General features: G+C 41.6%; 1 protein-coding gene across 1 annotated transcript in view; it reads right to left on the bottom strand.

Annotated features, from left to right (window-relative positions):
• Positions 1–7,522: 7,522 nt before the first annotated feature.
• The window catches only part of COL14A1 (collagen type XIV alpha 1 chain), a 209,517-nt gene continuing 202,806 nt past the window's right edge, over positions 7,523–14,233 (bottom strand). Inside the window, exons 46-48 of the mRNA XM_032415699.1 lie at positions 11,898–11,975; positions 10,028–10,183; positions 7,523–8,377 (exon numbers count right to left, since the gene is read on the bottom strand). Of these exons, the coding sequence (XP_032271590.1) occupies positions 8,298–8,377; positions 10,028–10,183; positions 11,898–11,975 (314 nt within the window). The 3' untranslated portion in view covers positions 7,523–8,297. The remainder of the gene's footprint in view (positions 8,378–10,027; positions 10,184–11,897; positions 11,976–14,233) is intronic.

The following is a 14,233-nucleotide window of genomic DNA, read 5'->3' as shown; positions in this document are numbered from 1 at the left end:
AAATGGTGTCCAAGCCACAGTCTTCCTGGTAACCATAAACATCATTGTTCAGCTGTCTAGAAATACAACAATAGAAGCCATCAGCCTATTTCCAATAGAAGCCATCACGTTCACACTGCCAAGCTACTGGGTTCATGGCCCCTTTGATCACTCCCCATCCTTGAACACTATCTTTAGCCATACAGGTATATTTCCAATTCCTTTCAAAAACACCCAGATACAGAATGGTAGATATTTCAGGAGAAGAAAAGTAAACATCCCCAAAGCTGTAGAATGTGGACAGACTGTTACTGCTCCCTGCACAGCCGGCTTTTGAGTCATATCCATTTTTTCTAGCTTTTCCATTGCTCTCGGTCACGAGAGCTGTGGCTCTGTCCTGGTTTGATAAACCATGCTCATACCTGACAGTGGAATCGGATAGAACCCGTTGGCAACGCTCCAAGGACACGAGCAGGAGCGAGCGGACATGGAAGAGTTAGTTAGCCGGCCTTCTAATTGGGGTGTCCAAATCGGATAGCTGGCACGTGCATAAAAAGAACTCAGTTTGGGAAGTCGAATCCTGTCGGCCTCCAAACTTGCCAGTTCACAGGCATAATGTGAGCAGGACGTGAGAAAGGACAGGTAAAGTGAAAACACGTGAATTTTCTAATAACTGACTTCTCTTCAATACATCTAGTCAGTGACACATTCAAATAAAAATGACTCCTCACAATGAAAGCTGAGTTGGTTAATGATTTTGTGACATAGTTTTTAGTGCGTAACAGGGATACAATTTCATCAGGATTCACTGATTTGTGCCAGATGACAGGAGAATGAAAAATGGAGATAAATGTCTTCAGTAATTACACTTCTCTTCGCTGTCACGCTCACTTAGTTTTGCTTTGTTACCATACAACATTCATTTTAGAGCTGAAAAAAAAAAGGTATGTTTACTTCTCTGGATTTCATTATAAAATTTCTTTTAAACTTAAGTTAATGAAGCTGAATTTCACCACATGGGTAATGGGTCTTTTCTAATCAGTGAGATAAAATGCAACTAAACAAAGAAACAAACAGCTAACAAAATATGGTAAGTCAGCCCGCATGTGTTTTTTATTACTTAGCAAGATACAGAGAAAAAAATAAATCATTACCAACATTTATGCATTTACAAATGCTACCAAAACAAGCAAATCATTCCACCACTCCTGGTAATGCATTTAACCTCCTGCCCCTTTTGTTCTGCTTTTAAAATTATCGTTGCCTACGATCTTTCTAAATATCCTAAAATGACTCATTTTTCTTCATTTATTCCAAGTCATTAGTTATGACGAGGATATTAAGAAGGTAAAGTCTTTATAAAGCAGAATTTTATTTTAAAATCTTTTGTGATTTTCCTGTAAAGCGTTAAGCTTCTGAGAGCACATATTTTTTGCACAATGTTTTCATGCAATACAGAAATGTCAAAAATCAGCATTTCGGTGAAATTAATACTTTACTTAAAAAACTGAAAGTTCCCCGCAATCCCCGCAAACACAGGAGATAACCATGGTTAGGTGTCTGGAGTTTATTCACCCCAATCTTTCATTATGGATAGATGAGAGCAGAATAATAGATAAATATCATACATACTGTTCAGCAATTTGCTTTTTTCATCTAACAATACAGTTGAATATCTTGTGTCAGCCACATGTGTAATCAAATTACTCAGTCTGATACATAATGTAAAAATATTGCAAGTTTATTCATGTAGTTAATTTTTCTTAGTGACAGAATAATTCTAAAGAGTCTAGAAGAACCAGGACTTTGTAGCAAAGGAATTCTCTGAACTCTGAGCTTGTCTAGCACAAATGAACCTTTTACATCAGTGTTTCCAAGGCCACATCAAATCAGAATAAGATGTTATGATTTTTTTTTAAACTAAATATTTTGATTCACACCTTGGAAACCTCCACTCTACATCTGAACAGCCCTTCTGTTGGGGATGGCGCAGAGAGATTAAGTCCTGCCCAGCTGTTGTAGTTTAAATTAGTCATCTTCAATCATCCCACCCTGTTTCGTCCTTCTTAAGTCCCTGTTGTCTGCTCATATTGTACTTACTCTGGAAAAAGCAGAAAAACCTCAAAAACCAATGTGCCATGTTAAAGTTATTCTCTCTTCCTCCTCAAGTTTCTAGCTCACTTAGTGATATTACCATTCGCTCCATCTCCCAAACTTGAAATCTTGAAGCTCTTCTTACCTTCTGCCTGTGACCTCCCCACCCCCCTTATCCCATCAGTCATCAAGTTCTGCTCATCAGACTTCCTCATCTGTTCTCAAAGCTGGCCCCTCCTCCTATTCCCCATTGCAGGGCTGTGGGGCAGGCCCTCGCCTTCTGACCCGCAGCAACTGGCAGCACGGAACACACAGGAGAGGGGCCATGAGCTATGGCAGCAACCAGAATTAGAAACCCTTCTTCACCTTTTCAATGTATTTGTGTAACATTGGACGTGTTATTACCTTACGTGTTTGAGCCTTTGTAAAAAGGGAATACTTAGCTTAACTTGTGAAAATCAACTTAATGTAGGGTATCCAGAACAGAAGCTAGCAAATGGGAAGTCTTCATGAAATGTCTTTTTCCTTCCTTGATCGTCCCCAACACCAGTCTGTCACGCACACTGGATCAAAATTGTGCCTCCAAATAATAAGTGCAACCAGATTGCTCATTTGCTTAGATACCCAGTGGTTTCCTACTGCCGTCAGGCAGAAATCTGAACATTTTAGCCTGGGGTAGATCTTCCACAAGCTGGTACAAATGACCTTACCCACTTCCAATTCCAGCAGGAAGTGAGGAAGCTCCTATGACTCTGTATTCATCTTTTCTTCTCCATCACCCCAATCCATGGCTGAACCCACAGCAGATACTAGTTACAAATCCGACGGATGCATGCATGCATGCACAGACGAATGGGTACATGAGCCCATGAATAACTAGATTTATAGGAAGACATGACTTATATACCTCTTCCTCACATTCTGCAATACTTAATAGATCTCAATTTGCAAGTCCCTATAGAAGCTGATCATTTGTTCCTAGGCTTTATTCCTGTCTCCCAAATGTAATGGCTAATATATAGAGAAAACTCTTCCTACTGCAGACAGGTTATAAATGAAACTGTGCCAGGATGAAATGATTCTACAAACATTTACTGAGCAGCTTTCAATGCTAAGCACACTGTGGGCAGTTGGAGAGCTCCTAAAGAATGCACACAAATAATATGGGGACACAGAGGTTAAAGAACTAACTAGAAAAGGGGACTGTGGTGTAATGGTCGTCAAGGTTGTCCAGGTGGTCATGGTGGGGTTCAGGGAAGACTTCATATAGGAAGAGGAACCTGGGTGAGTTTTGGAGGTTGAGTATAAATATAAGTAGGTCATTTAAACTGAGGTGGGGCAGAAAAGGGCCTTCCAAGTGGGAAAAAAAAGGCAAGCAGGTCAAAGATAGAGAAATAAGAGAGAACATGCATTAAGGTTTTTGCAACTAGTTCATTGTGGCTGTAGTTTGGAGACTATGAATAACTCAGCTGAAAGATACATTTCAAAATAAAATAGGGAAAAAAAACAGGTTGAAGAATCTGTGGAAACAAAAATGAAAGAGGGAGAGAAGGAAGCGGAAAAATCTCCAGGGGATCTCGTTCATTCCTGTGGCCTTTAAATGCTACCTACAGGGGCGCCTGGGTGGCTCAGTCGTTAAGCGTCTGCCTTCGGCTCAGGTCATGATCCCAGGGTTCTGGGATCGAGCCCCGCATCGGGCTCCCTGCTCAGCAGGAAGCCTGCTTCTCCCTCTCCCACTCCCGCTGCTTGTGTTCCCTCTCTCACTGTGTCTTTCTCTGTCAAATAAATAAATAAATAAAATCTTTAAAAAATAAAAAAATAAAAAAAATAAATGCTACCTACAAGCACATGACTCTTAACTTTATGTCTCTGACCCGGATTACTCTCGAAGCTCCAAATGACCTACTTAGCACCTCACACTCAGTTTATCTCCGAAACTGAACTTTTCCACCTCCCTGCCCCAAATCCGTGATTCTCGGAGGGACAGATGTGTCTCCATTGCCCAGTTGCTTACGCCAGACACCTGGATTATCCTAGTCACGTTCCTCTCCTCGTCTCCATTTCTAACGAGTCCTGTCAAATCCACCACCTTGGTTCAGTCCTCCACAAGCTTTCATCAGACCATGACAATAGTGTTACTAATGTTCCCTCATCTACTGTGATCTCCTCCAACCAACCCATTCTCCACTGTGCAACTAGAATGATCTCAAAATAGTGTTTCTCAAACTGTAGTTCACTGAGGTGCTTGGTTTAAAAAAAAAAAAAAGCAGAGTTTCCAACCCAGACAACTGAAGCACAATCTTTGGGGATTCCTCAGGGTCCAGGAATTCATACCTGAATAAGCCCTATCACCATCCCTTTTTGCCATTAAAATGTAAGAGTTACCAATATGTGAGGCAGAGTAGCCTAGAGATTAAGAGTGGATACTTTGAGTCAGAATGTCTACATTTGATTTCTAGCTGTGTGTTCTCAGGTAGGTAACCTAACTTTTCTGTGCTGCTGTCTCTTCACCAGGACAATTAAGAAAATAGTGAACTAGCTCGTTAGTTGCTGTGATGATCAAATGAATTAAAACCTAAGGAGTAGCTTTTCTTGCTTCTCACCAATATTTCTGGTTCTCTTCTGCTTCCTAGCATGTGGGAAGATTGTACTTCTTCACCCCTGTGGAGTTCGGTGGGCTCATGCGATTTACATAGACCAATAAAATGTGAGTGGAAGTAGCGTGTGTCACTTCTGGAGGAAGCTGGGGGAGATGATTCTCCATGGCCTCTCTTCTCTTCTCATAGCAATCATGGAGGTACATGCTGATATGGAAGTGTTGAAGAAATTGTTGTTACCGCAGCATAGTACAACCCAACCTCACTGGTTCAACTTTAAAGACCTTGGAGTAGCCCTGGCCTGGAGTAACTGCTTAATGACAGCTTCAGAAGAGAATTCCAGCAACATGGCTCTTCCAGTTCCTAATGTCTCAAGAGCTTAACACAATATGCATCTATTTCTTGGTTACACAAGAGAGCAGGGAAACTGTCCTCCATGTCCTGGCTCATTGTTCCACACTGCTTCCGTCTGAGACAAGATAAGGCTGGAGACCACAGCAATGTAGGCAGGATTCCAGCTGGTGATTGAGATTTTAAGTTCCATGAGAAACAATTGATGGAGCAGAGGAGTGACATGATCAGGGGTATGTTTTAAGCTAGTGATGGACTCCAAATCTAAATCGCTAACTGGCACATTGCCTACATTGCTGTGGTCTCCAGCCTTATCCTGTTCACTCCCCTGCCACACTGGCCTTTTACCTCCTTGAACATGAACAAGCACCTTCCTGACAAAGGGCCTTTGTATTTGACAAGATCTGGGCTTGGATTCTCCTTCCATGCCTCTTCTTATCTTCATGTCTCAACTTAAACATCAGCCCCTCAGAGAGGCCATCTCTGCCCACCCAGATGGAAGCAGATGCGCCTTTATATCCTCTTCATATTCCTTTCTCAGCACTTTTCTTGTGTCTTTCATACTATCGGACACAATTGGAGATGAATCTTGCTTGTTTATTCACTCCTTTCCCGTCTTCTCTAGCACTAGAGAGGAAGCTCCATGAAGATAAACCCACATTTCTCTTATTCATGTTTTTATCCTAAGAATGAAACAGTTCCTAGTATACAGCAAGATTAGTTATGAGAGGATGGAAAGGGGCAGAGGAGGTAGGAAAAGAGAGGGAGGGTCATCCTGCAATTAAACTGAGGTTTTCCTGAATATAAGATACTACCCTAAAATGACTATTCCCCAGAGACATTGAGAGTTTCTAACAGAAGTGATGAGAATTCTGAAAAGTAATGTTTTTCTTTATATGGGATGATGCTTTCTTACTTTTAGAAACGGGATAAGCTATAAATTAAGATATAAGTATATTCCTGCCAAAATAGGTAAGTCAATAAAAATGCAATTCAAAATCAGCTTTTCACAAGACAATTTATTGTAACCACAAAAGTCCTGAATCGTGAGTTTCACTCAATAAAAATCTGAAATACTGGGTCCAAGTGATGACACTTCCAAACTAATGGAACCTTCCTGTAGCTTAAATAAACAGATTTAGACCATCAAGTGAAATCAAAGCCAAGCGTATCTGCATAACTCAAGAATGATATGAATGGATTAGAACCTCCGGTAGTTTATATGTCACCATTTATTAGAGACTTTGAGAGTCCTCTTAGTGCCACGATATTAGACTATGCTTTTCCAAGAGCCAAGCACACAGATTATTCTCTCTACTCACCTGTTAAAAGACTAAGAAATCTGATATAAAAATATGAAGTGACTAATCACATACCCTAGTCATTTACAGAGGAGTTCGCTTAGGTGATTCTGGGTCAAGTCATTCTGATCAACCTTGTGCAAGCTTTCTTTCTCATCAGTCCTGCTTCCTACATGTGGAATGATTTGCCATAACTAAAAGGAAACAGCTGCTGGTTATCTGCTCACGGTCTTCTTTCATTTCCTGCAAAGGCACCACAAAACTCTTTGCCTTGATCCCCAAAGGCACATACGTAGACCTTACTGTTTGAATCCTTTGGCTGGAGAGGTCTTAAATCAGATCTGTTTGGTGAAGGAAATCAAAGAAGGTCGAAAGACCTTACTGATCTAGGAAGAATCCCAACTTCTCGTTATAAATGGCCCCATCTTTACTTTTTAAAATTAGCTGTTACTAGGGAGATGATACAGGAAAAGAGCATACACTAAGTTTGTGATTCTTCCATTTTATTTTCAACAAGCAAATAATAGAACCGAAATCTTTTTCAAATATCTAGATTTTTCCTTTGTGAGCAAAAGACATATTATAGTTCAGGTGTTAGAGTCTGTTAGGCTCAATATCATATCCTTTCTTCCTTTCTAGGGTTTTTCAGACTCTTCTTAATACCAGAAGAAAGATGGCTCTTTAGTCAACTGTTGGTAAACTACTGGTGAACATTTATTTAGCCCCAGTCTTGCGTTTTCTTGTGGGTTTTAAATGAACGATAAAATTCTACCAGTCTTGGGGTGTCTGGGTGGCTTAGTCAGTTGAGCATCTGCTTTCAGCTCGGGTCATGATCCCAGAGTCCCAGGATCGAGCCCCACATCAGGCTCCCTGCTCAGCCGGGAGTCTGCTTCTCCTTCTCCCTCTGCCCCTCCCCCTGCTCCTTCTCTCACTCTTTCTCTCAAATAAATAAAACAAAATCTTAGAAAAAAAAAATTCTACCAGTCTCTTAGGCCCAAATCAACTGTTTCTTCTGTTAAGCTTCTTACTACACAGGATGAATGAGTAAATGAATGAATGAATGAAAATTTGAATGCCTGTCTAAAGGAAGCCAACTGTTGTTTTTCTGGTTAAAACTCAGCTAAGACTATAGAAGTTTAAGGTGACATTTAGAAATGCAGTAAAAAGAATCCACATACGTTGTTTTAAATTTTTATTTGCTTATAAAAGAGAATGGAAATGGGTTTGCAAAAACTTATCTGCATGTACAAAGGAATCCATGTAGATAAAGAGGGCAAGCCTTGGAATACTGCTGGATAAGTCGTTCATCAAAATTGGATCTCTTCGCATCAGAACTGGTGGAAAGTCACTGTTTTACATGTCAAACCATTGAAAAAACTAAATCTATTTTTAAAATCACCAAATTCAGAAAGGTTATATTCTGATACATATTCTTAGACACCAGTGAAATGAGGTACCACGTGATCTCAGAGCTGGGCAGATCAGTTAATCAAGAGGTAGTTTCTCCAATAATATCCCTCTTTCTTTTCAGCAAGGCCAGAGGAGATAGGGATAAATGGCATAATCTTTGAATCTCTTTAAATTCTTATTCTGCGAGGGCCCCATTTCCTTTGAATACAATCAAGCTGTCTTGATGCACTTTAGGACTTGAGATCATCTAACACAGAAAAGATTCCAGAGTTCAATTTTTTTGTGTGTGCCAATTTTCCTTTGAGCACTCTTCTCTGGAAAAACAAATCATCTGGCACGCCATTAAAATAACAAAGAAAAATAAATCCTGTGGCATCATAGATTAAGGGGATTTTTTAAAATATAATTTTTTTGCTAATAATGCCAATATTAGCAATGTCCAAGGAGATTTAGGCTGCTGAGATAAGCCCCCCAAAGGTAGCATACAAACCACATAATGACATTCTTCTTGAATAAGTTTCTCTAAGAGTTCTTGCAGTTGGTCTTCGAATTTGTCCTGAGGCGATCAGATGCCCGAGCCCCACAGTTCCATGGCTTCTAGCTCATCTTGGACAGGAGTGAATTCCGGTTGATCGGGATGGGGAGCTAGAGAGGAAGAGTGGGGTGGGGACTTGATAGGACCAGGAACTGTAAATTGATATTCTCCCCTCACACAGGTCCATAAGAGACACAGATTTGGTCAATACACGAGAGAGAAAGCCTGCTTGGGTGGAAAGCAGTAGCTTGCTTGACCACCATGCCGCTTGCACCTTCCCCGCGAGGTTTCAGATGGTTAGCAAAGAAGGGACAGATCCGTTACAGAAATGGTTAGAAAATTAGAATCACGGCCAACTGCTTAAATAGTATGTGTTTTATTTACAAAAGGAACCCTGAATCTCAGCAGAATTTTAACAGAAAAATAAATGTTTAAAACTGATCTCATGTTAGAAACCCATCACCAGGGGGACAGTCAGGAAGGGAGGGCATCAGAGGAGGATGGAGAGGAGGATGGTCAGGGAGAAAGGTGCCCGTCAATCTTGTGTGGGGACAGGAAAGAGGAGAAGGCACATTTAGACAGCTATTACCGAGCCTTCACACAGAAAAGTTGGGGATAAATTCTTGGTACACAGTCATATACTGACATCCAGGCTGATACAGAGCAGTCAGTTTCTATTACAACGGACACTTGTGATTTGGTTAATTTCCAGTATTCTCAGTGTATGTGTCGGGAGCGGGGAGGGCAAGAGACGTGACAGTGGGCAGGTAGGGAAGCAGGTGAGGCAGGGAAGCGGAGTGCCCATGGTTAGGGGCAGGGGCTGGGGGCGGGGGGGGTGGTCAACAGGACAGTTCTGGATCCGTAGCCAATTGCCCAGGCCAATGGAATCAGAGTGGAGGAGCTCCACCTCAGTGCTGGTAATCATTGTAAGGAATCAGATCTTAATAAGGGACAGGGAGATTTGAGAGAACAGGGAGGGAAGAGATGAACAGAGAAAAACACATCAGCAAAACTCTGACCAGTTCCTCTGGCAAATAAGGTTAAATTTCTCCTAAAGCAGAACACTTAAATTCTTTGACTAAGAAGTTTATTGCCCCAAAGCAGTCTCTGAACATCTCTCTTGATGCTTCCAAGAGTGACTATGTCAGAAAATGTCCCATTGCACAACTCGCGGACATGCAGGCTGCAGATGTTTTTAGGAAGCATTATCTTTCACAATCTCAGGCCAGGAGTTAGTAATGAGGCAGGGACAGGCATGGTCACTCTTGTTTCTTCTTAAGACTATCTTTGGTCACCAAAAATGGTGGGCATGTGGTGGGCAGAATGTCACCCAAAAGAATCTAGGGAGCCCTCCGCATTAAGGGGAAGTCGTAAGTTTGAGGCTTTTCCAAAACAAGAGTAAAATATGACAGGCATCACGACCACACCACAGCAGTAACACAGAATTAGGGCCCCCACAGAAAGTTCAAACATGTCCCCCAATGACCAAATATGAGGTCGGAGGTCAAGTTAGTGTGGACTGCCATTTATAAACAAGGAAGATTTAGTTGTGTTGTTATTTTCATTTTCCTCTTAAGGTTTTTCAAGGGGTAGCCTTGATAGTAATTTGCACTTTACAGAAGAGGTCTCTGGATAATTTAAGGTAATGAGGCATTCAAGTTCAGCTTCCCTCCCATAATTGGTCTACTGCTCACTGCACCCTCATCATTATAGTTCTAATTGTAGCAAAACATTGTTCAAAGCCCACGAGAGGCACTTACCTCCTACCCCGTAGGCAGAACACGAAGAGGGGTCGCAGTATCCAGGCTGGCCAGAAGGACCTTGTGGTCCAGGCACCCCCAGGTGACCAGGTGGACCCCTGGGCCCAGGAGAGCCGGGGGGCCCGGGGCTTCCTGGCCGACTCTCCCCTGAAGGTCCTAAGAAGCACCCACAAAGGAAAACAGTTGGTCTTTGACCATCACAGAGTGGATGGTAAGAAGGAAACTCTTGGTAGTCTCTTAAGAGAAGCCACCTCACACATCTTAACAATTAGGATAAGATACCTCTCTCTGCTCATTGAGTTTTTGTTCCTAAACTGGACTTGCTGGACAGAGGATCATATTGTAATCATACATTCTCCTGGAGAATACTTTCAATCAGTTCAGGATACTGGAAAGCAAAATGTATTCTTTGCTGTCTCCTCTTGGATATTAAAGGGAAAAATACATACCACTGTCAACCTGGCTTTCTTTATGGAGCTCCTGTTTCCCAATGCAGTCCTTATGAATGCAGCATATGGGCAGACAAGCACACGCGGGGGCACACACGCACACACTCACACCCACTCAATCTCAGCCTCATAATCTGTACTGCTTTATGGCCCTGGGTAATTGAAATACATTAGCCTGAGTGTGAAAGAAATTATCCTACAGGAGAAAAAGGCAAAGTCTGAAGTCAGACCTAAAATACTAATCCAAAATGTCTTTAGGCTACCTTATATCAATGGAGAACTTAGATTGAGTGAAAATAGGAGGGAGCTTAAAATTTTTGTGATTTTTGGAAGTCTATCAGGCTGGGTGTTTTTATGTTTGCTTTGAGGTCTAGATCCAATAGTGTTTAAAAGGCATTCTTCAACTAAAAATGAGATTCTTCAACTCTAGTTGGAATGAACCCTTCAACTCTAGTTCTAAATGAAAATGAGGAACAAGTATCACCTTATATTTGAAAAGTGTTGCAGCTCTAAGTAGGTTCAGTCCCATTCAGTCAACTCTCACCAACCATCCTTTCTGTATAACACGTGATGCTAGATCAGCCTCTCATAGAAGCTCTAAGGATAGATAGGAGCATTTGTGCTCAAAGTGAATCTTTTCCATTAGGAATCCCTCCCAGGAAAAGTACTTCCCAAAATCACTATTAGGTTGGAAAGAAAAAATGTATAAAGTATTCGACTTGATGTGGCTACAACCAGATTATAAATGTCCAACAGGACTGCAAACTTACAAGTCTAATAATGAGGATCATAGTCTGGAGACCTTTGTAAAAACACAAAGCAATACAAAACTCAAAACTGACACGAAATTCATCCAGTAAGAAGGCCATGGTGGCAGAAACTATGAGTGTTTATCAAACATCCATGTGTCCCTCTGTGTTTGGAGCCTCCCATGTGGCTCAACGGAGACTGGCTAGTTCCAGCCAGTGAAATATGCATCACTGCGATGTACGTCGTTGTCCATTTAGGAGGGTGAAGGTTGATGTGCCTCCTTTATCTTTCTCCTGGAGGCCTTTTTTTCCAGCATGGGGGAAAGGCCACCTTACCCACATCAAACTTTGGGGTAGTATAAAATAAACCCTGATTGTGTCAATCTACTAAGCATTTGGGATTATTTGTTACTATAGCCTAGCCTAGCACAGCCTAACTCATGAAGCCAATAGGACCCCAGAATACGCTAGAAGCCTTTAAGGCTTCTGTACTGGGAGGATCTTCACTTAACAAACTGGCTTTCCAAGAAAATGAGTGAGAAACTCAGCCTTTGCCGTCAGATACAATGTCCTGTGGATGTAATACGGCCATTTTCCTCACCGGTGATGTCAAGTAAATAAAAAGTGTTAGGATTTCCATCTTGCAGTTTCCTATTAGGTAGGAAGATTTACCTGCTGGTCCAGGGGGGCCTCTTGGACCTTGGGTTCCAATGCCTGGATTTCCTTTTTCTCCCTTGACACCAGTTAGACCTGTTTAAAAAAAACAAAAAAAAGGAAAGAAAGAAAAAGTCTTTAAAATAAAATCTAAGCAAAATCTTTCAAAAAGACCTCTCTTATAAAGATAAAGATGTGGGTTGGTTTGGGGTTATGGTTCCCAGGGGACTTTTAAATTAAATTCTGACACTGTGAATTATGTACCAGCACATATAGAAGGCTGGTTCTGTAGCTGAGCATGCTGTCCGTATTTGCAGTACTGTAAGTCTATCCACCTTCCTACTGAAGGGGTTCAGCCTGCCAGGATCTGGCCCCGTGTCTTTACACGCACCAGGCCGTTCGACATATGCAGCTGGCACTCCACGGTCACACAACAGAAATCACAAGTGAACATGTCTAACATTTTCCTTTTGGTCCACCCTGTAACGTATCTGCAAAAGGCATGAATTATAATTAGGCAGCAAAGTTCTGAAGAGCATGAGTTTCCATTAAAAACTTGGAAGCTCCAGGAAAGCCTGTGTTTGATTTGGCTGATTCAGCCCCATAAAAATCTAAACCTATTCATGTTTCTTTTCCACTGAGCAGATTCCTTATTCCAAATAATTTACAGTGCTATTAACAAACTATACGTTTTCAGGCAAAAAAAACAAAAAACAAAAAAACCCCAAAGAAACATATACTCTGCCACCTCGTCATCCAAACAGCTCCTATCACAAGATTGCCGGACAGGTGAGAACATGCTATACTGAGGCCCACCCGTCCCAGAGAGAGTTGCATCAGCTGGGGGGCGGGAGGGGGGCGTTACCCCGGCTCACACCACAGAAGGTCTCTGCTGCCTGTTTTTCATGTACAACAATGCTTTGAAGTAGCAGAATGCAGCATTGCATATGCATGTGATTACACTTACAAAGAAATTATGTGTGAATTGGAGAAGCCTGGAAGGAAACATAAATAAATGACAATAACCAATTTGAGAGGTGGCAGGCATGCCAGTGATTTAAAATGTTTAAAGTGACAAATAACTTTTCCCTTTTCCTAAAGGCGGTGCGTATTCACGACAGACAAATGAAGAGACTCAACGAGCCAGGACTCCAGCCCTTGAAAACAATCACTTTTCACATCTTGTTTATAACTTCCAGAAAGAAAGGTGTTCATGTAGTATTTGCTCTGGGAATAGTTGGGGAAAAAAAAAAAATAAAGAAGATTGGGGAGCCACTGGCACTTTTTTCTACACGGCACACATCACCACTGTCCCTTGATATGAACGCTGGTAGCTGTTGTGTTCCTTGGGACCTCCTTTTGGGGCCAAGGTATATCTGGCACCTTTGAAAAAGTCCTCCTTCTTTGTTAGTGGTCCTCAGGGCTGCCCCACCCCTGCTATGCTTCCCCAACACCCATGCCTATTGCACGTGGCCTCCGGAGGATTTTCTGAGCTCACAAGAGACCAGGACTTTAGGGAGAGAGAAGGACACTGACCACTGAGCCTCTGATGGCCTCCTGTTTTGGGTCTGACTCTTGTCTTAGGAACCCATAAGGAAGACAGTAATTTCTCAAGAGTAAAAATACAATTTCGTCTGAGTTTAAAAAGCACACAACATACTCAGACTAACCAACACGTAATGCTCAATTGCTCATCAAGTTGTCCAGACAGAAAAGCACCTTGGGTACATCTACTGGATATTACCCAATTAGCTACCAGTTTAGCTATTAGTTTAGTAGCTAATTAGAATAAGTACTTTTCAGCTGGTAGGTGTTCTCTCAGTTGCAAATATACTCCACCAGGCATCTGGGAATTTAGCAGAAACTGCCTCCTCTTCTGTTTGAATGAGAGTCACTTTCCCCACAGGGAGCCACTAATTTTTAAAGAATTAGAACACAATAAAATACACAGATGACTAATGGCAGGCTGCTCATGATTAAGTGTGTGGTGACTCAGAGGCCTCCCACGACCTTATGGTACTCAAGGATCAACATTACCAACATGGCTTCTCAGTGATTCTCTAAAGTGGGAGATGCAGTTGATGAGGCTGAATAGGACATGCAGGAAAGTATTAGGAAAAACTCTCTGATAAGAATTTCTTGACTTACCCGTTGCTTCTTCATTAAGAAAGTAAAAGGTGGGGAAGATTGGGGAGTAGGGATTCTGGTTGTTTTAATTTTCTAGTTATGTAGAGAAAAACAAGTGGCATTTGATATTACCTGCACTACAAATCAAAGTAAGAGAGGAAGAGTCTCACAAAAATATTCCAGCCCCTCAAAATGTCTTGAAAAAATTCTAAGGATGTAATTATATT

Source organism: Phoca vitulina, unplaced genomic scaffold, assembly GCF_004348235.1.
Source record: "Phoca vitulina isolate PV1807 unplaced genomic scaffold, GSC_HSeal_1.0 scaffold18, whole genome shotgun sequence".
NCBI lineage: Eukaryota > Metazoa > Chordata > Mammalia > Carnivora > Phocidae > Phoca > Phoca vitulina.
This window is presented reverse-complemented; position numbering and strand designations above follow the sequence as displayed.